Below are 22,970 nucleotides of genomic sequence, written 5' to 3'. Positions count from 1 at the left end.
GCACTGGGGCAGGGGGCTTGTGCAAGATTCCTCTCTGGCTGACTTCCTTTCTTTCCTTGCCTCGGAGTGCGGAGTGCGTTCAGGCTGGTTTTCAGCATACCACTGAACTTGATTTGGAGTGGGATTTTTCCGTCCTACGGGAACCCTTTTCCCTTATGCACTGATTAGAAATTGATGGTAATGATGTGGGGGAAGTGGGACCTGGGGCGTCACGCTCGACCGGTACAGTGCGGAATGTGGACACTGTGTGTGAGACCCACATAGATTTCCACAGGGATGACCTTGGACGTCCAGACCCTGAATTATGTGGTGGTTTCTTCTTTTTCTTTGCATGTTTCTCCTCCTGCCCATCTCTCCCACTTAAAGGTCTCTGCTGAGTCCTGCTGAATATGACGTTCAGAAGTCATCCAAACTCTCGCTCTTTCTCAGCCTCCTTTTCTGTCTCCTTTGTGCGTCTCTCTCTCTCTCTCACACACACACACACACAAATACTCTCGCACTCTCTCTCTCCATCTCTCTGCATATCTCGCTTCCCCTCCCTTCATTACCCATGCCTTCCTCCCCCCCATTTCACTCTGAACACGGGTAAGTTCTGGGGGAATTTCAAGTAAAGCAGGATGATTCGGGAGATAGACTATTTAAAGCAAGCTGCTTTGGACTTGAATACCCTGATCCTGGGCTTAAACATCTGTGTTTCGCTTCCTCGAGCAGCCCATAATTGCCCCAATTATAACCAATAACATTGTTCGGCAGACTAACAAAAGATGAGCTTTGCATGGCATTTGCCAGCAAGCCTAAACCAGAGTTTTCAACATAGATGGGAGGAAAGTAACTGCCTGGCTTCTTATCAAAACCTCCCAAAGAAATTGCTGCTCTTTCTCACTGCCTGTGGGTAGCTGCCACACGCACACTCCTTTTTCGCGTTTATAAAGTAAGGCAGGGAAATAGTCAATACACTTCCACTGATGCTGTGATACCTTGAACAAAAAGGATCAGTGTTCCTCTGGGCTTGGTGAGTCCTCTGCAGGCGAGGGTGCCTGGAGAGACTGTCCTCAACCACCATCTCAGTAAAAGGAGCAGCTTCCACTAGCCCATATGTGCTGCCCCGTCGAGGGTCCTATGCTGCAGCCTGGGGTTTAGGGGTGCAGTTCTGTTCTCCGCAGGGGTGACAGCCCCTGCTTCAGCAGCTGAAGGCTGAAGGTACTCAGGGATTCAGAGAATGCGGGAGATTTTGCATTGTGGAGATTTTGCATTGTCAATGAAGGGAGTCATTGCAGGATTAGTGCTCTCTGGAGCCGATGACAGGAGCTGTCAGAAAGCCATTCTGCATTCAATCAATCCGTTATTTATCATCCACACTCCACCAGGCAGGAGAGGCGGAGTGGGGGGGGGGTGTTCTGGTGGATTCAACAGAGGTGATGATAACAGCCCTTTACGCTCATGCAACGATTTACGTCTTCGCGCTTTTGCACCCATTATCCCCAGCAAACAGCCGGGTGAGCTGGTGTCATTGTCTCCGCGTTGCAGGTGGTGAAACTGAAGCTGAGCGCTCGGCTCCGCACCATGTCTGGGAGTCTGAGCCCTGGGAGGACTGAGTCCAGCCTTCCTGGCTTCTGCACACCACCCCCTCTGGGCCAAGGGTGCTCACCAGTTAATGGGAGCGAGGGTCAGACAACACAAACACAGGGAAACAATTAGAGGACAATGCAAGGTTGGGTGTAATTAAGTCCTAAATTGCATGGTCCAGACATCGAGTGCTGGGAGAACTTGGAAGAAGGGGCACTTGTTCCCGGATTCCAGAGATTGGAACTGGGCAGGCAAGGAGGTAGAATTTGGATGGGTTGAGGGCTTCGGGGAGGGAGGAGGCAGCCAGGACAAAGTCACAAAAGGAGGGCAAGGGAATCAGCCTTGATTGAAACCTACTATGAGCCAGGAAGTGAACTAAACTTGTCCACATGTTTATTTTATGCTAACACCCCCTCCCCAACACACACACATCCAGGCATGGTAGGAATGTGAAGGTTAGGGTGAGTGTTCTATGCTTTTATCAACAGGGTTCAATAGCCCCATGGCTCCTGAAGCCCAGGACAGAAATTTTGCAACTGCGTCTGGGGGGAGCTACTCATCAGACATTGTAGGAAGGGAATGGGCCCTTCTCAGGAAACAGGAGTCCTTCCGACAGCATCTTGGAGTGGTTTCAATGGCTGAGAACTCATTAAGCAAATTGGATTTTCTCGATGCTTTTATTTCAATGCCTATAGGTGCTCCCACTCTCTATCCTGAGGGTTTCTTACTAACCACAGACTTTGAGATCTGGGGCACACCAGTTTGGGGGGCATCTCCCTAGATAGGCTCCAATCACGTTTGGTCTTGACATTCTGTGATCTTGTGGTTTTTCAACTGTTAGCTTCTCCCTCAGCATTGCAGAAACAAGACCGGCCCAGCTCTGAAGGGCCTGGCTTGGCAGGTGAAGTGAAAGGTTTGCTCCCAAAGAGTCTAAGTCTGGGTGAAAATGTCAGTGAATCATCATACAGCCAAGGCTCAGAGCCAAGCTCCCCCCTTCCCACACTCGTCCCGTGCTTCCTCCTCACCCCCCACCCCCATTCATCATTTCATTCGTTCAGCCAAGAAGCGTGTGTGACATTCATGATAGGAGGCTTGTAGTGCTAAGTGTCAGAATGTCCTCAGCTTCGTAGGAACTAGCATCCCTGCAGCTGAACACTAACGAGTTTAGGCCCCCGGTCTCCCAAAGGGGTGTGGATGCCCCCGTGATCCACTAGGCTTTGGGAAACTGAAGCCTTATTTTTTGTTATCTTTCCTAATTGGCACTTTAGTGGATTTTAGAATGTATATAACTTACAAGTCAATCGGGAATGTGTGCTCACAACTGTTTGATTGCTGGGGGCAGAAGGCTAAAGAGGTCTGGAGACTGCTAGTCTGGATTCATGGCTCTTTGGCTTATGTGTATTTTCTAATCTTTATGAAAGAACATTCAGTCATTTTAATATAAAAGTAAATGAAAGCTTTTAAAAATCCATTTAAATTATTTTGACCACCTATGTGGAACCATGGGCCAGAATCAGGAAGATCAAAGTTCAGAGGGATCCCTTTCCAGCTTTGAGGCAGCCCTGACAGGAAATGTCTGTTGGGCCTCTCCAGGTCCTCTCCTGAGCCCGGGCTGCTGCCCTGAGGCCACTTCCTCAGGAAACCCTCATCTTCCCTTCCTCTTCCCTCCTCCCTTCTTGCTTCCCCTTCCCAGGACAGCACAAATATCTGGCCTTACTAAACAAATAAAAAATACTAACCATCTCACCCAACTGCCCATTTCTGGAGAAGGGGAAACTGAGGCCCGGAGAAAGAAAGGGCCTTGCTCCAGATCCCACAGGGAAACAGAGAGCAGAGACTGGAGCCCAGGACTCTCTCATTTCTAAGCACAGGGCTCTGTCTCATTCATTGCTCACCAGCACCAACCCTAGTTGGTCTGTTGTAGGGGGCGCGGGACATGCTTTGCCCTCCACCTCCTCGATGCTCGCTCCCTGTTTGCAGGTGGAAATTCAGAGCAGAAGGAGGACCTTTTTGAATGTAAGTGAGAGGAGGAAAGGCCACTAAAGAGGCCTTCCTCAGTAATAGCTGGTGAACTAGCAAAATCCTATGTAGGACTCCTGTCTACGATGGGTCAAAGAAATGAGGTGTGTGGAAGACAAACCTCTGTGCCTATGGGCAATAAGAAATTCCTCTGGGAAGGACAGGCAACATTAAGAACGTTGCAATAGGTGAGAGGGAGCCCAGAGCTCAGGATAAAAGGGGATCGTTAGGATGAACTCACCTACCCAGAGACAGACAGCAGCAGAGATCCCTGAGTGGCCTAGTGAGAGCAGGAGCTCAGGAATCAGATGGGCTTGAGGCTCCCCTCTGCCACTCTGAGTCATTACTCCTCTGTCTTCTCAACTGTAAAATGGGGATAATAGCACTTACCCCACAGGATGGAGCCTACAAAGCAATTAGCCCAGCCCCTGGCACGTCGTATTCTAAATATGAGAGTAAGGTGATGACGGTTGAAGACAAACAGAGACTGGCCCAGTGAGATCCCTCCAGAACTGGCCAACCATTCCGAAGCAGAAGCAGTACGTAGAGTTTATGGTTTTCCAGAACATGCCGTTTGACGACAGCACGTCAGAGTTTGAGTCCTGGCTCTGCTATTTATAAGCTAGATGGTCTTAGCCCAGTTGCTTAACCCCTATGAACTTACATTCCTCTCAAAAAGAAGTATGTTCTTAACCCTTGGTTCGAGGGTTGTAGAATCACATAAAAATCTTTTGTGACTTGTAAAGAATAATATCTACACACATGGTTGCTGAAAAGAACAGAGACGTACACGTACATGCCTCTAGCGGGAAGGCAGTCCCTCCCTCCTTCTCCACTAAAAGCACCAAACTTAAACAGGCTTTCTCGGAGGCCATAAGATGAAACTCAATTAACTTCCAGCTTCATACGTAATCCTCCAAACAGATAAGCAACTAATTATATTGCCCTGGGAAGCAAGATTACATGCAAATAGATTAAGGCTAAAACACAGTGGTATTTTATCTCCATAAGCAACAAGGCACAATTAAATTTATGAGGTGTCATTACCAAAATAAGAGGTAATTAAACATTTCTTTATTCAATAAGAGATGTCCAGATTATAGCAGCACCACAAGGAAGTGTTAGCTGAGCTTGGTTCACCAAGTGAAATACAAGCCAGATGAAATTCAAACGTGTTCTGGGCAGTTCTATTTACTGATGGTCGTTTTCTTGCAATAAACCACTGCCTGTCCTGATCCCCATTTTGCAGTTGAGAAGACAAACACTTGCAGGTAAAACAACTCACCCAGAGTCACACAGAGGGTAAAGATTAAATGTATATTTATTTATATTTATGAATATATTAATAAGCATGAATCAATTAGCTACCCACCCTTCACCTTACTTGGCATTAACTGATACACAGAGCTACAAGAAAAAGCACATCGATGTTGTGGAGATTTCTTAAAAATGAAAAGCTTCTACTGAGCTTCCAGAACAGTTCACCATCTAATTCAACCTAGAACACAATGGTACTAGGTGTTGTGAGGAGTACCAAAAAAACAAAAGATGGACCGCTCGGTGAGGATAATTAGATTTATTTTGAGCTTTCACTTATATTGGCCTCACCAAAATATGACAGCCTTGGAGATAGACCTGTGCTGGTCCCATTTTAAGGATTCTTGGAATTGCTGAGAATAAAGAGCTTTGTGTATGGAGTCACTTGTTCAGAGTGAGGGGTGGGGGGACAGAGAGGGCAGGGAGGTTGGAGCCTGAAAGAGAGGTATCCCGCGGACCCGCCGGGAAGGCCAAGCTAATGCCAGGTAGATTCGAGAAGTTTTGCCAAGTGCCAAACCAAGGACAGCTCGCATTTTATATGCGGGAAAGCTACCAGACGCATTTTACATGCTAAATGTCCCAGGAGCTCATCTCCTTTCTTCAACTCACCCTAAAAACCCATTTACCCAGAATTTGAGATAACAAACATCAGTCAATCCACCAGGCATTTCCTGAATGTGCAAGTAGCCACGGTTAATGAGGTTCATGAAAAACCTCAGCCGGAGAGCATTTCATTAACAGCTGTCACAACTTATCAGCTCAGCCTATGCAAACATTATGTATTGCAATTGTGTATGAGGAAGGAACCCGTCCCTCTTCTCCTAGCCTTCCCTTTCCCCTGTGAAATGCAGACACTGCCACCATGTGCCCAGAGAGGGCACAGCCATGCCATTCTGGACAAACGTGACAAAAATGTCTCCCAAAGAGAAGGATTGAAATTTAGTTGAATAAGAAACGGAAAGGCAAGGCTCAAATTAAACAAAAGACATAGGCAGTCCTCAGTTTAAGACACGTGTTTATATGGCAGCTGTTTGGAATTCAAGACGCATTTTCTCTTCAGAGGAACCTGCGTGATGAGCTTCTATAGCTTGTGTACCGACACCTATTTGACCTGCAAACTTACCATAGGACACTACTCCAACCACGCCTCACAGCCCTTTGTAATCAGGCTTCTGACGGAGCATGCGTGGGGCTCAGGGTGAGAATGGCATCTTGCCTCAATCTGGAAGACACTGTTCCCACCCCAACCCCCTCGAACTCAACACTCACCTAAGAGACATGCTGTCAGTCACACAGATCCTGAAGCGGTTCCTGTGCCATTAGATTCCTGGCCCCAGTGAGGCCGATGCTCCTGGATACTCCTCAACTCTCCGTTAGCTAGGAGAAGAAGAATGCTCCTGAGATACTTAGCAAACATTCTGAGCACATCTTAAGTGCCAGAAATACAGGGAACTATAGAACATGGTCTCTGTCCTTCAGAAGTCACCATCCAGTGGAACAAACAGACACAGAAGCCCAAGCTTACAGTATGATGTCACAAGTGCCATGCAAGTGACAATGACAATATCATACAGTGAAGGCTATGCTTTGGGCTCTTCCTTTTATAACCTTTTATTCAGGACTGGTTATGTGCCAGGGGCTGTTGTAGCTGCTTACAAACACCAACACATTCATCACCGTGTGAGACAAGTACTGTGATTGTCCAAGTCTTACAGATGAGAAGCTGAGGGGTTGAGTTGCGATATGGGATCTGGACCCAGTCGGTCTATAGTGAGGAGCAGACGAGAAAGCGCAAATCACAGCTCGGGGACACAGGTCTGTTGTGCCTGGTTGACAGGCCCCTGAGGCTCTCTTCCTTCCCACTGTGATGTGCTGCTTCCCCATGCCTTGAAGCAGAGGAAATTCATCCAACTCCATCTAGGAAGGGTCGGAGCTGGCTTCCCAGAGGGGATAATTCTTGAGGTGTGTACCAGTATGAGTGGGAGACAGGTATTCTGGGCAGAAGGAAGAGCGTGTGCCAAGGTTCAAAGGCATTAAGGACAGGATAGAAATGGGAACTCTCCGTGATTCACTAGGACCAGAGGGGATGCCAGTGTGAACAACAGGAGACAAAGCTAGAAAACGTGGGCAGGGGCAGTATGCAGTCCCAGTGGGGTTTAAGTATGAAGTGACGTCATCAGATTTAAGTATGAAGTGACGTCATCAGATCTGGAGATGTCTTGGTGGGAGGCCAGATCATTAGCTGGACTAATTAGAAGGTCATCACAATAACCAAGATAGGAAGTCTCAACTAAGTCACTGGCCCTTGGGATAGAGAAGAAAATGCATATGAGAGGTTTCTTTGTATCGGGGTTTGTCTTCATTGTTCATTAGCTCTGGACCCCCCATCATCTGGAGGGTAGAGCCTAAACCCTTTGGATGGCAAACAAGGGCCGGTTCCATCTGAGCGAAACTTCTCTTTCCACAGGGAACTTCCCTTAGGCCGTGAAGGCAGGTGGCCCTGGGACACCAGTCTGCTCACCACCCCCTCACAGGCTGTGGTCCTAACACCTGTAAGCCTTTCCAAAGGCTGTTTCCTGGGCCTCTCATGTGCCCTCTTCTTTCTCCTCTTGGCAAACTGTTACTCATTCAAAACCCATCTCAAATGTCCCCTCATGGACTTAACAAACACGATTGAGTATCTTTTCGTGGACATCCTCTTGTTATGAGCTACTTGGATGACACAGAACAAGGCCAGTGGTGAATTCAACTGCAGGAACCCCTTCCTTCTCTTGTTGACTTGCTCCATTCCATGCCCATCTTCCACCGGCGATTCTCAGACTTTAGCATGTATCTGGATGCCCTGAGGATCCTGCTAAAAAAGCAGCTCCAACTTCAGTGGTTCGGGGTTAGGACCCTACATTCTGGATTTCTAACAAGATCCCTTGTGATGCTGAAGCCGGTTTGTAGGCTGCATTTGACAAACAAGGCTTATTTCTCAGTAGAGTCTGATGAAAAAGCAATAAGACAATAATTTTTATTTTCTAGGCCGGGCTCTTTGTTGAGGTAAAATTTAAACACAGTGAAATGCACAGGATTTAAATGTACAATTCCATGGGATTCAGCAAATGTCCATACCCCTGTGACCCATACCTCAGTCAAGAACATTCACAACGTTCCCAGAAAGTTCCCTTGCTCCCCTTTCCACTTAATCCTCCAAGTAAAGCTGTTTCTACAGGGACACAAATCAATGCAGTCCAAGGAAATAGCTTTCTGATTCAGGAGACTTGATCACAGAGTAAATTTAAAGAGAAGCAGGAAAAACTGCACATCTCTCAGGCAATCCCACATAAAGAATGTCAATGGCTGATCTAACTAATGATGGTTGGAGCTATTATCTTCATGTCTTTGTTCATTTTTCAATAAAGAACCACACATATCCAGACATGTGTTTTGCATGGACGAGCGTGGTCAGCACAGAGGCCCTGGGATCAGGAAGCTAGCTCACACCTCGCCCAGGAAACGGACAAAGGGCCTGAAGCAGGGAGGCTTCCGGGAAGAGCAAATTCTGGCACGCCAGTCATCCCTGGCTGAGACAGAAGGCTGGGGGGGAAGAGACAAACAAAGTACACAAGTCATTCATAAATCTCACTCTCGCACGGCACTTTGCAAACCTTCCCTTACAGATCTCAAGTCTTTGCAACCGCCCTGTGCCAAGACAGGTACCGCCATTCCCCTTTCATAGCTATGAAAACTGAAGCTTGGAGAGACCATCTTAGGTCACACATTGGTAAGTGGTAAAGTGAGGCCTTTAGCTCCCTGGAAATGCTTACGCAGGTTGAAGCCATCCAGGTGGCAGGGATCACAAAGGTGCTCTCCCTAGGAGCCCAGACACTAGCCACTGCCCCAAGGGGCAGACCCCCTGTATCCTTGATGACCCACGTCCTTCTGGGAGGGGAATCTTGGGCTCTGGTGCTATCTCCTCTGGTGTTTCCCCCCATGTGAGGCCCCCACAGAATGGCTCTTCTCATGGCCGCCCACCTTCCCTTGTGTTTTAGCATTTTAGCCCCTGGCTTCCTGCTCCTGCACCATGAAAATCCTGCTTTGTGACCTCCTGCTGCTCAGCCTCTTCTCCAGTGTGTCCGGCAGCTGCCAAAAGGACTGCCTGACCTGCCAAGAGAAGCTCCGCCCGACTCTCAACAGCTTCAGCCTTGAGGTAGGCCCTGGAGCATCCCCCTCTTCTCCTCCCTCCTTCCTCCAGACCCAGAATGAGAAGTTCTGGCCTTGCCCAGAGGTCACATGACTCACCTGGTGTCACGTGGTCAGCAGGCCCCAGAAGCCAGGCCTCCGCATCTTCTAAGTGCACACCCTGACATCTTTCCACTTTTCCACATTCAAATAAAGGCCTGCGTGTGCTGCTATTTTGTTCCCATTATTAAAATAATGCACATTCATTTTGGAGAATTTGGCAAATTCAGAGAAGCCTATAAGAAAGAAAATTACCTTTAATCCCACCTGTCAGAGAAAGAACCCTTGTTTTTTCACTCCAGCATAATTTCCCCCACGTTATTTTACTTTAAGTTCTTTCTTTCTATGAATATGGCTTAGTTTGTCTAACTCTTCCCCTCCTGTTGAACATGTACGTTGCCCTCCATTTTTGGTATTATAGGTAATTCTACAATGAATCCCTAAATGTTCCCTCATACTTTAAGGTTTGAATTTGAGGTGCAAATCTGGCATTAGATTTTTTTTTTTTTACTAAATAAACTGCTTTCTCAATGCTTTCATGTCAGTCTAAATAGTTATTCCTCTATGACATTCAGTATAACCCAATTATTTTTTCTTGGTAGTCAGACTTCTTTCAAAAGATGTCATATTTGGGGGCGCCTGGGTGGCTCAGTCTTTAAGCATCTGCCTTTGGCTCAGGCTTGATCCCAGGGTCCTGAGATCAAGCCCCGCATCAGTGTCCCTGCTCAGTGGGGAACCTGCTTCTCCCTCTCCCTCTCCGCTGCTTGTGTTCCCTCTCTTGCTGTTTCTCTCTGTCAAATAAATAAATAAAATCTTAAAAAAAAAGAGAGAGATGTCATATTTCAAACGCTTCAATCTTTATTTTTTTAAGATTTATTTTTTAAATTTATTATTATTTATTTTTTATTATTATTATTTATTATTTATTTATTCATTTGAGAGGGAGAGCATGAGCGCAAGCAGGTAGAAGGTCAGAGGGAGAAGCAGAAGCAGACTCCCAGCTGAGCTGGGAGCCCCAATGCACGGTTCAATCCCAGGACCCCAGGATCACCACCTGAGCCCAAGGCAACCACTTAACTGATTGAGCCACCCAGGCGTCCCTCAAACTCCTCAGCCTTTAAAAACAACCAAAAGTAACGATAGTCCCTTAAGGCAAGTGTGCAAACATAGACCATACCCTCACGTGGGCTAGCTCACCAACAATGAGCAGACGCAGCCCCTATAGACTCAAACACCAAGCTTTTCCCACACCTGCTCAGTGGTTTTTGAGCCTATTTTCTGAACAATAATAACTACCATGTCATGAAGAGCATCCCCAGATAACCCATCCAAAGTTTATGCTTCCTTCTCATTCATCCATTGTGGTTTTTCTGAGCATTTGCTGTATGCTGAGACCAGAGCCAGGCCAAGGGATCCAAAGGTAAGCAGATGGATGGAGTTTGCAAGCAGTGGGAAAGAAGATCCCACAATCCCTCCAAGAGGGATTAATTACTGGGTGCTGAGGAAGCACAGAGCAGCAGCCCCCATCCTAGACTTTTGGAGGAACAGACCTATCTAAGGAGACCTAAGGAGTAGGAGTGAAAAGTCAGGGAGAGTGCTCCAGGGGGTAGAGGGAGGCAGGGAGCACCCAAGCAAATGCATGGCCCGGAGGCAAGTGGCATGTTAGGAACTGAGAAAACTGAGTTTGGGGGAAACACAGAAGACCCACAGGCCTTTGCTGTGCAGCTCAGAGAGGTTTAAAAGTGCATCTACAAACCACTTTACCCTGGTCTTAGTAAACAGAGCAGACAACTTACTTTACATGTAAACCAGTGACCGGTTGATAATCTGATAATCACCACCCTGCTCAATTCTCAATTTGCCATCCAGACGAGACGGAAAGTTATGCACAATTCTGCCTCCTCTTTTTCTACTTCCTGTTGGGCTCCTGTTCCTCTCCCCACTCCGTAAACACAAGTGACCCCCAAGATTCTCTCCCTCCTCCTTCATCCAATACTCCTACTTCAAAACTCAGATTAAACTTCACCTGTGAGAACCCTGTGCTGATTCTCCACCTGCCCCCAATACAGCCAGTCCCTCGCTCCTTTGTATCCTCACAGATACCTGTGTCTGCTAGTCTCTCACCATAAGGTATGAGTGTCCTTTTCTGACTGTGCTGGGGATCCACAGTGCGCAGCACAGAGCCTGACAAAGAGCCGTGAAAATTGTAAGACTACAAGACCCTTAGTCTCCTAATGGGTCCATACCTTGCAGATGTAAGAGAATCTGGAGTGTGTTTCCATCCCTCCCTACCATCTTAAATCTCTGGGGTCCAGACAACACTGATAGATACTTCTTTGAAACAGGCCAGAAAATGGCCAGTTAGAGCCTCACAGTGAGGGATAAACCTTCAAAGTGCCTGCTGACCCTCAGAGGACCTGACTGCCTGGTTGTTTTTGTTTCTAGTTTGTATTCGCTTTTAACCTACTTTTAAAAGTTTGGTGAAATGCCTAGAATGTTGGCAACCGCGTCTCATTTCCAAATCTTGCAAGCCTTTTCCAACTCTGTGAATTATGGGGGCTGGGGGAACTTAGATGTTTCAGCAAGGATCACCTTCCCAATCCCTCCACTAAATTATGTAATACTGAGCAATTCCCAGGACCCCTGACATCCTTGACTTTATCAAGAAGTTCCATGTTTCTCGCTCCAGATCAATGGTCCAAGTATGGCTGGCTTTTTGTTAGACTATCATTCTGGTCGGTAAATGACTCATACACCCAAACCCATTGCGATGTCTTGGGCATCCTTCCACCCAATTATGAATGGTGCTTACACCATCAGCTTATGTTGAAACAACTAGACTCACTGAGTTGTTTTAGAGACAAATGAGAAGATAACCCTCAAGGTCTGGGAAATTAATTTACAACTTCCTGAAACTCGATTAATAGCAAAAGAAACTAACTTCTAGTGCTTTCTACCCTTCGATACATGAAAACTCTTACTAGTTGATTTGCAGTGGGAGTTCATAATATGTTTTTCTCTTGCACTATTCATCTGCTTGCCTGCTAGTGTTAGCCCTCAGACATTCTAGCAGAACCTCCTACAGCAAGTAGCTCCCAAATATCTCTTGGTCAGAAGTGATTTGATTCGTTCGGGGCAGAAACTTGGCAATCTCGATGAGCCTCTTCTTTTCCTTCCAATGGGCTCACGTGCCTCTGTTTCCCTAATGTTCAATCCCAGACATCCAATGGCCCCTTGCTCAGTTTCCTCACAAACCCAGCTTTACAGATCAATTTGGCCCCAATCTGAGACTTTCCAGATGCTCATCCACGCTCTGGCTTAATATAGCAATGTCATCCGTGTGGGCTGGGAAATGTGTCCAGCTCACTTACTAGGCCATTAACCAATCTTTGGAAAGAGGCCGGTGGGTCCCTTAGACCAGAGGGTTAGGCATTAAGCTCATTTGTCCATCTGCTGCTACAAATGCTGTTGTGAATTTGGCTTCCTCACATTTGCCCAAAACCTTCTCCTAAATCAAGAGTTGAGATGATTTTGTTCGCATCTAATTCCTCTAACAGTATGTTGAGTCTCTGTATAGCCCATGCATCTGGTTTGATCATAGATTTGCATTTTCTCTGATTGACACCTAATCTAATTACCATCTGGGCTTAGCAACCCAGGGGCTCGCAGAAGATCTAATAGCCTCTAGGCTTAACAACCTCCACCTGTTCTTGTAAATGGAAGGAGCAGAATCGTTCCGCAAGCATTTGGGGCTCCTGTTCTGTGGGCAGTGGACCAAGTCTGCTCCAAGTCCATGTGAGCCCCAAAGCTTTACCCTTCTGCCGGCTTTCCCAGTGCTCCCCGTGCCTTCCTGCTCTCCCCTTGACCCTGTAGAGTAGGACTCCTCACACTCACCACTGTGGACACTTTAGGCTGGGTGATTACAGGGGCTGACCCGCACAGTGTAGACTGTTTGCCAGCATCCCCGGCCTCTGCTCATTGGCTAGCAGTAGCATATCCCCTCCCCCACCCACTGTGTAACAACCATAAATGTCTCCAGACATTGTCAAATGTCCCCTGGGGCCAAAATTGCCCCCACTAGACACCCAGGGCTTTAGAGTAGGCTAGTAGAGTAGGATGATGATCTGAAAGAATGTACAAGTTGGTTCTACCTGCTTTTCTTCAAAGTATTTCAGGAGCAAGCTAAATACAGACCCAAGCAACCCTCCCTCTGAAGGAGACTCTGACCGCCGTATTGCGGGATGACCCCTTCCTCCTCAGGGCAAGTTCCAAAGTAGGATTTCTCAAAGTACAGTCCAGCCTCAGACTCACCTGGGTGTTTGCTAAAAATGCCGATTCCTAGGCCCCACCATGGACATACTAGATGAGCATCTCCAGGAGTATAGGTTAAGGATCTGTGCTCTAACAAACCAGCAGCAAGTCTTGAAGAACCCTCAGGTTTGTAGCTACCTTTGTGTTCAGGTCTGCCCTCCCCACCTACGGAAGCTGCTTCCTATTCATTCTTTTGTACCCAGTGACACTGTGGGTGTGAAAAGGGATTTCTCTACATAACTCTGCTGAGTTGGCACTGATACTAGTTCTGTCAGCACCTCTGAGGAAAGTCGAAATGAAAAAGACATGCTCGGGACTTGTGTCTCAGCAGGGACCACCGTCACTACCTCTGGCTAGCAGGGGGGTGGGGGGGGCGCTCCACAAGGGCTGCACCTTAGAAACCTTATCGGTGAAAAGAGCAGCACTCCCACTGGCTTCTGTCTCTTTCTCCTCTCTGGTCTGGCAGAAAACGAGCACTTTTCCCATCAGAGCTTTATGTTTTAGTCTCGCAAAACCCTTACTCTTGTACTCATGTGCACTGATTTGCCTTGCAAGGGCACAGAGCTCATGGAATAGGAGATGTCCTGGGTTGGAACTCAAGACATTTGGGTTCTTATTCAGGTAATATCTTGTCTAACGGTGTAGTTTGAGACACATTACTGAACCTCATCATAACATGGGAACATGGACTATGTCAGTGGTTTCCAAACCTACATAGATAGCCCAGAATTACCTGAGCTTTGTAAAAATAAGTTTTAAACCCTTGTTCTAATTCCTCAGGAATTTAACTGGCTCTTGAATTCTGTCTTTTTTTTTTTTTTAATTAACACATAATGTATTATTTGCTTCAGGGATACAGGTCTTTGAATCATCAGTCTTACACAATTCTCAGCACTCTCCCTAGCACATACTCTCCCCAACGTCCAAAACTCTGAGGGGCACCCTGGTGGCTCAGTTTGTTAAGCATCTGACTCTTGATTTCAGCTCAGGTCATGATCTCAGGGTCATGAGATCAAGCCCCACCTGGCATCAGGCTCCACGCTCAGCAGGGAGTCTGCTAGTCTCCCTCTCCTTCTGCCCACCGCCACCCCCACTCTTTCGCTCTCACTCGCAAATAAATAAGTTCCGAGAGGATTTGAATTCACACCCAGACCAAGCAGAAGAGCAGACTTAAGGGGGAGACTGTATATCAGATCATTAAATTCACCTGCTAGTAAGAAAGACCGAAAGTGACAGTGGCTTAAATAAGACAGAGATTTGGTTCCTTGTGAGGAAGTTGGGAGGTAGACAATTCAGGGCCAGTATGACAGCTCTGCCACAACGTCCAGACTCCTTCTCTTTCTACTTTACCTTTATACGGGTGCCCCTGTCACAGGGCTTCCGTCCCCTGAGTCACTTCATAACATCAAAATAGCCAATTGAGCACCAGCCAAAATATCCACATTCTAAGCAGGAGCCTGGAGGAAGGGAAGAAAAAAGGAGAAAAGAATGCCCTCCCCAGGTAAGTCAGCCTTCTGCTTTCCCGGAAGCCATGCCTGGTCACTTCCAGGTATATGTCAGCGGCCACCTCTGGCTACAAAGGTGTTTGAGAAACTTATGTGTGGTCTTCAGGAAGAAAGCAAGTGTTCTGTTAAGAAAGAAGAGGGGAGGGGCGCCTGGGTGGCTCAATGGGTTAAGCCTCTACCTTCGGCTCAGGTCATGATCCCAGGGTCCTGGGATCGAGCCCCGCATTGGGCTATTTCCCTGCTCGGCAGGGAGCCTGTTTCCTCCCCACCCCTCTCTGCCTACTTGTGATCTCTCTCTCTCTGTCAAATAAATAAATAAAATCTTTAAAAAAAAAAAAAAAAGAAGAAGAAGAAGAAGGAAGAGGGGAGATGGGTATGGAACGGACAACTGTCAGTCTCTGCCCCAGAAGGGAATTTTTTTAAATTTTTATTTATTTATTTGACAGAGATCACAAGTAGGCAGAGAGGCAAGCAGAGAGAGTAGGAAGCAGGCTCCCCGCAGAGCAGAGAGCCCGATGCAGGGCTGGATCCCAGGCCCCTGGGATCATGACCTGAGCCGAAGGCAGAGGCTTAACCCACTGAGCCACTCAGGTGCCCCCAGAAGGGAATTCTTAACAAATTGCATTTAAAGTGCTAGTCAGACACTTTGGCGGATGTACCAGACAGGGATCAGGGAAGTGTCGGGAGTTCAATAGATGTCAGGTGCTGGACGTACAGACCTGGGATCCCCTGAAAGAAATGATCAAAATCACAGCAATGAACAGTCACCAAGGGGCAGATTGTAAAGAGAGATAAAAAGGATCTTAAAGATAGAATCTTAGGAATACAGGAAGAAAGAGCACAAAAAAGAAAAAAGAAAAAAAAAAAGAGCACAAACAGTCCGAGAGGTGAGCGCAGTGTCAGAGAAATTTCAGGAGGGTGTGGTCTGCATTGCCAAAGGCAGAACAGTCTGAGAATGAGGGCTAATTGTATCTGGTGACTGTGAATTCACTGGTGGTCTTTGAGAAGGCAGTTAGTGGAAGATGAGGGTGGGAAGCAGATTGCAAGGAGATGAGGCAAAAATGGAAGATGCTGAGACGGAGGCATGAGTGCAGACCACATCTTGGAGAAGCTTGGCGAGGACAAAAGAGGGTCAGGGTCAGGGGTTCTAAAGAGTTGCAGGAGAAGTAGGACTGGAGGAGCCATTTTGAGGGGTTTGGTGGGACAGCTGTAAGGTTTATGATTTTGCTGCAGGCACATCGCACTCCTTGGTTAGGGATCAGGTTGGAAACTTTGCCCATATTGGCATCTGTGGCCACTCTGAACACCAGAGTTAGGGTTTCGCTCCCGAGATAGGGGGTACCAGCCACACACACCAGTCTCCTGATGTCCCACAGCTATCCAGACAGAGCAGTAACTCTTGATGCCCTGTAAGCCAGGTAAGAGCTCCATGGCTGCCCATGGCGGCAAGGTCAAGTTGAAGGGGGATTTCTCATCTGGCTGAGGACAGAAACACAGAGAAGCATTTGGGGTGAAGCCAAAACAGCAATATTAAGAGAAGTTGGAGGTTAGACGCTTCCAAAAGACCTAATCAGAGATAGGAATATGGGAGGCAGGGCCAAGGCCAACCATTCAGGAGGGGTGTGGAAACATCATGGTCAGCCTCTTGGTCTAGACTAGAAGTGGGAGACACTTGCAGAGACAGAGCAGCACCAGAAGTTGCCAGGGGCCAGGCAGGTCCACTGAATAGCATCTGTTGGCCCCCCTTCCCCAGCTAAACCTTAATGCCAACCTGCCTACCTTCCAAAGGGTCTTGAGCCTCATTTTCCATAACTGAAGCCCAGGTAATGATAACTAGGATATGTGGGATGAAAAATGAACAACACAGGGTTCATCTTTTTTTTTTTAATATTTTATGTATTTATTTGATAGAGAGATCACAAGTAGGCAGAGAGGCAGGCAGAGAGAGAGGGGGAAGCAGGCTCCCCGCTGAGCAGAGAGCCCAATGTGGGGCTCGATCCCAGGACCCTGAGATCATGACCTGAGCCAAAGACAGAGGCTTAACTCACTGAGCCACCCAGGCGCCCCCACAGGGTTCATCTTAACATGGTGATCTTAAAATAGCCATGAAGATTTAAGTACATGCTTTGACATCCACATCTTCTTAAACCAACTGGCCTCTCTCAAGCCTGATAAGAGAACAAAATAAAATTCTTCTTTATGGGTGACCCTCGTGAGTTGTGCTTGGCTCCAAAAACTCAGCTAGGGCTCTAACCGGGTGTAGCTTGGGGCACTCATTCTGCATTGACTTTCTGTGTCACGTGGGTAAATTAATCTCACCTCTCTGAGCCCTGAGTTTCTTCATTTGTGAAATGACAGAGCTGAGGCAGATAGTTTTCTGTATCTCTGCAACTCTGAAACTCTATGAACCTAAGTAACGCCATGTGAAAGCACTACACGGTCCTTAATAAAGAGATGCTTCAGAATCACTTGCATTGGTACTGATGCAGATTTTGTATCCAGTGGAAGGACTTTATCTCATTGCCTTGGACTAAGAGACATTCCCAATCCTTCTCCTTTCTCCCACCTCTGTCTTTGCAGGTGTGCATCCTTGAGTGTGAAGGGAAGCTCTTCAGCAGCCCTCTCTGGATTCCATGCACCAAGGTCATGGCCAGGGGCTCCTGGCAGCTCAGCCCTGCTGACCCAGAGCACGTGGCAGCTGCCCTTTACCAGCCAAGCGCCTCCGAGATGGAGCTGAAGCGTATGCCTCGCATCAGGAGCCTCATCCCAGCCCAGAAAGAGACAGAGCCTGGCATGGATGAGGCTGGAGACGTGGAGCAGAAGCAGCTGCAGAAGAGGTTTGGGGGTTTCACCGGGGCCCGGAAGTCAGCCCGGAAGTTGGCCAACCAGAAGCGGTTCAGTGAGTTTATGAGGCAGTACCTGGTCCTGAGCATGCAGTCCAGCCAGCGCCGGCGCACCCTGAATCAGAATGGTCACGTGTAGCCGGAAGGGGAGCCCCACCCAGCTGCACCGCGTCCCCTTCAACCCATGAGTGAGTTGGCTGTGAATGAGCTGGGGGTAAAAAGAAACCTTATATACCCAACTGTCTTAGCCTTCCTCCCACTCCTGGAAGCACATTAGCCCCCAGATACATACACACACTGCACACCCCTCAAGGTGTTCAGCTTCTGGGAGGCAGGGGAGGTTTATATTCACCTCCCTCCCTCCCCTCCCACCCGCCTCCTACCCACCTCTTCTCTAGGGAGCAAAGATTTCCCTAGCATTGTTCCTTAAGGCTGACCACTGCCATTTAGAGATTGGTTACCATGGGGATAATAGTAGCATGTTAAGATAACTAATTCCTCTATAGCTCTCCAGGAGCTCAGTTACTATGGGGACAGTTAAGTGGACTAATCTGCCTATCCAGTTGCCATAGCAACCATTCAGTTCACCTTTCTTCCGAGACCATCTCTAAGAACCTATAGCTGGACCTACCCCTAGCCATTTGCGGTCTGATTTCTGTGGCCATGATGTTGCTATTTCACCTTTGAAGACAGATTAGCTCTCTTCTCCCCTACCCCCTGTATCTCAAGGGGGCTGGCTTCCACGGAAACCACTGCCCTTTCCCACTTTCCACCTGTCAAGGAGTTTTCGTTAGGACCAGGAGTTACACTTTCAGCTTTTCTCTCTTCCACTCCTCATTTGTCCATCCTGCCACCTTGCCAGTGATGGACTGAGTCCCTGAGGTCAGTGGCAACATCACTGAGCAAGGTGTGGAGAATGTGGCCCACCTGACCAACTAGTTTTAGAACAGAGACTAAGAGATCGTCATCTTTCTTTACTTCACTTCTTCCCCAGAGGCCATTTTTGTTTTATTTTTGTTTCCTTGCTTTCTGCTTTTACTCCTCTCTCCCTCCTGTCCTTCCCCACACCCCCCCATCGTGGGAATGCTTATACACGCCCTGCATTACAAATCAGATAAAAAAAAAATCAAAACTCCTAATTTATTGCCCAGTCGTTACAAACTCCACTTTCCCCAGCCCATCAACCTGTACAGAACTTCAAGTGGCATAGGAAACTAGCTCAGTAGAATTTTCTGAAAAATCTGAGAAAATCCCACCCATCAAGCATGTGTGCCTTAATTCATATATGGGAATCTGATTATCTGCAGAGCCTCATACGTCTTCTTTAACTGTCTAGAAATTACCCTATGGAAAAAACTAATCAGTTGGTCAAAAACATTCCCCAAGCATTACCCAAGAGGGACTTTTCCCTGACTTGGGGCATTAAAAAAAAAAGTCTACATATGCTGTTTTATTTTGCTTCCCATATGTCAAAGGTCACCAGATCATTAATATTCTTCAAAGCATATTAATAAAAATGTTTAATCTTTGGCACCCACAATTCAGCATAGGGACAGCCCACATAGCTCTTGGCAGGTAAGTTGGTTTGCAGAAGGCCCATTGCCAAATACAGACATCAGTATTAAGTTGTGAGGAGAAGGCGGCCATGTGTATTTTAGCAGAATGACTAATCTCCAAAGGCCCTGAATTAATCCACACCGTATTTGAAGTCATACTCTTGGATCCTTAACAAGCATCCTATTTCTTCCTAAGCCATATTTGCACAGTACCTAACACAGTGTATCCTTCAGAAGGGGCATGGATTGAATTCTTTCAAATCTAAGACATTCTTTCTTCTTGAAGTGGCTCTTAAGGAACACTGAGGCTCTTGTCTAATTCCAAGCCACAATTATTTTCTTTACCTAAAGACAGTTTAAAACCAGTCACATGGGGCGCCTGGGTGGCTCAGTGGGTTAAAGCCTTTGCCTTCAGCTCAGGTCATGATCTCAGGGTCCTGGGATCGAGCCTCGCATCTGGCTCTCTGCTCAGCGGGGGGCCTGCTTCCTCCTCTCTCTGTCTGCCTCTCTGCCTACTTGTGATCTCTGTCAAATAAATAAATTTTTAAAAAATCTTCAAAAAAAAAAACAGTCACATTAGCAGGAATCAATTTAAAAAGAAAAAAAAAAGAGAGAGATTTCAGCTCCTGTTCAGACAATTGATTTTGCTAGTTTTAAACTATTAAACTTCCAGCTGAGAGGCAGTGAAACGTAACTGGTAACTGGCTTTTGTCTGCTGCTTTGCTCAAGATAAAAAGTTCTTGACGGAACCATTGGAAATGTTAACCAGCTCGTCTGGGTCTATCATTGATTGCTCTCCTTCCTCTTTCTGCAACCGTCTCTCTGTTTCTTTTTTTTGCACACATTCATGGTGGCTGAGTTCCAATAGGAATATGTACTTATGATTCCACACCAGGCAGCTTAAACCCCGTTTTCATTTACCTACACGCACACCCCAACCAGCCCTACACATGCCCGAGATGTCTCCATCGTGGGGGATCCTGATGCCGGGCTGTTCTGGACTTCTGAGATACCCAACACCAACCTATACTTGGAAGGCTGCAGGAAGTGGGGCCTCCTAACACCAAAATGGTATAAAGAACCCTACTCAGAAGGTGTAATGATGTGTTAGGAAGGAGGGACATTGACATGCAGGTCCAGTCCTAGACAGAACTGTGCAAGGGGGTGTCTAGTTCCTGTCCCTTTCCCTGTCCCTTTTCTACTCTATCTTCTGCCCCACACCTTGACCCTTCCTGACAGTGGAAAATGAGCAGACTCATTCATAGTGAGGAACTGGTGAAATTCAGTTTACAGAGACAGGTAAGAGCTATAAATGAGGACACTATTTAGCCTCAAGAAACGAAATTACTGCACATGGATTCCAAAAACCAGGGATCAGAGAGCTGTTTCCAGACATGGGGCCTCTGCTGTGCCTTTCAAGTCCCAGCTCACAGAGCTTCTCTTTATTTTGTGAGTCCTGCCAGTAGACTTGAGGCCAGAAAAATCAGGTATATAGAGGAAGTTAGGGAACCCTACTTGCTGCTTCAAAAGCTCTTTATTTGGTTGATAAGCTTTTCATTGCCTCCCTGCTATTGCTCAGGCAAATAGGACTGAAAGGTCAGAGAAACTATTGGGTTTGTCATTTTAATCATTTCTGTCTCCCCAGGTGTCCAAGTGATCCCCAAAACAGCATGTCTCCAGCCCCAGACCTGCCAGTTGGGAATCGGGACTCCTTTCCCAAGGCACTGAGGCAGGCTTTGCCTCCTGGTCCCCGTTCCCGTCCCCCCGGGCGGAGAACCTCCCCGTCCAACCCCTACTCCCCTGCGCCCCTCTCCCCCCACCCCCCCGCCATGGCATGTTTCTTGACAACGTTGTTGCCACATCAGAGTGTATTTTTGTAATTCCTCCAGCTAACATATAAATGACTCCCTCTTTCCTTCTCACTCCCCTTTCTTCTTCCAGGGGTGGGTCAAAGGAACAGGAAATCAAGCCTGGGGTTTTGACTTGTCACTGCCATAACTTGTTTGTAAAAGAGTTGTTCTTTTGGACGGATTGTTTTAAACAGATATTTCTCCATTAAACTTCTACTGAGCAAATGGTTAATAAACTGGCTGGCTGTTTTTAAGTGAGGTAACTGAGAAGCCCAGACTCCAGACATGCCATCAGAGCTGCCTCTCTTGGGAAGGAGAGGCAAAAAGCACATGGCCCTGCTTGATATAAAGCGCGACGGGGCAAGAACACAGGAGCCTGAACGCTGACTGCACTGCGTCTCCGGATCCAAGTGCGCGATCGGCACCACTGTTGGGGCAGCACCCCATTTCTGACTCAGGAGGGATTTGCATTTTTAACAAGTTCCAGGTGATGCAGATCTTGCTGGTTTGGGGCCACTGGGTGGAGACACAAGGAAAGGGGCAGAGCTTAGAAGAGCTTGCTGGTATCATTTTTATCTCCAACATGTTAAGGTATTGTCAGGCGGAGAAACACACCCAGACAGGGTAAGCAGGGAGAGTCAAACATCTACAGTGTAGACCAAGCGATGAGAAACCAGTAAGGGAGAGTAAGGAGCTCTTCCGGGAAGCTGGGGAGTCCTGGTGAGGGGGGTTACTACTGGAACCGAGGGAGAACTGTAGCTCCATCCTCCCACCCCGGGCCCCGTAGCCATTCAGACACTGTGTGCTGCAGGAATGGCCCGGAGATGCAATACCCCAACTTCTCTCACCCCCCGGCCCTTCAAACTCCAGTCTGGTCTCACCTGTTGGTCAAACCCAACTGGAAGCTGGCAAGTTAAGAGTGTGTGCATGCAGCCATCAAGGTGAGCCTGGGAGGTGCCAATGCAGCATGTGCAGCTGGAAGTCACCACCGATGTAGAGGGGCTCGGGCAAACTGCAGCTCAGTAGTGGATTCTACTGGGACTTTTCTGGGGAGCGGGGGGGCAAGGAAAAGGGGGCAGAAAGAAGCCCTCTGCTCTACCACAAGGTAAGGGAAAAAGGCCAGAAGAGCACCCCCATACCAGGTTTACCAGCTGCTGGGGCTTGAGTGACATAATCCAGCCCTGGGGTCTGGGGGCACATCACTCTCACCGTCAGGCCCCGTTAGGGGTCCCTAGGTCCCACTCCCAGAAACGCTTGGGTCCTGGAAGCTACATACAGCCGTCCCCGTACAGCAAGGATGGGATGTTACTTTCTGCTTCCCACCCAGACCAGCTTTATTTAGCCCTTTGGGCCATCACAGGACATGGGATCAATGAACTCAGGGAGCGCCCCGTGTTGCTCCCTGTGGTTAGAACCCATCCCATAAGCAGAATATGACTTTTTCCAAAGTCATCAACAAGCTCAGGAACACAGCCAAGAACATACTCTCCACTGTCCTGTAGTACAAGCAGTACAGAAAAAGGACTACTGCCTGAGTTACAAATCTTAGTGCCTTTATTTCCCAGTCTATGACCTTGGGTAATTTCTTTAGCCTCTGTGCCTTCCCTCTTCTCATCTGTAAAATGGGAATAATGGAAGCACCTCTTTCATTGGGTTATTCAGGTAAGCACCTGGTTATTCACGCAAGCACTTGGCCTGGTCCCCTCCCCGGTAACGGTCCCTGTTATTGTAAGCTAATGAATGTGTACGCTTGGCCCAAATGCCATCATTTGTTTA

At 47.5% G+C, this 22,970-nt stretch overlaps 1 protein-coding gene across 1 annotated transcript; it reads left to right on the top strand.

Moving 5' to 3' along the window:
* Positions 1-8,939: 8,939 nt before the first annotated feature.
* PNOC (prepronociceptin) lies at positions 8,940-21,424 on the top strand. Its single transcript, XM_080797612.1, has 3 exons — positions 8,940-9,097; positions 17,526-17,976; positions 20,990-21,424. Exons 1-2 carry the CDS (start codon positions 8,972-8,974, stop codon positions 17,925-17,927), a joined length of 528 nt encoding a protein of 175 aa, XP_080653738.1. The 5' UTR covers positions 8,940-8,971; the 3' UTR covers positions 17,928-17,976; positions 20,990-21,424.
* The last annotated feature ends 1,546 nt before the right edge of the window (positions 21,425-22,970 follow it).

The sequence above is a fragment of the Martes martes genome, assembly GCF_963455335.1.
Source record: "Martes martes genome assembly, chromosome: 2".
In the NCBI taxonomy this organism is placed as follows: domain Eukaryota; kingdom Metazoa; phylum Chordata; class Mammalia; order Carnivora; family Mustelidae; genus Martes; species Martes martes.
The sequence above is the reverse complement of the archived record's forward strand: the minus strand, read 5'-3'. Positions and strand labels throughout refer to the sequence as shown.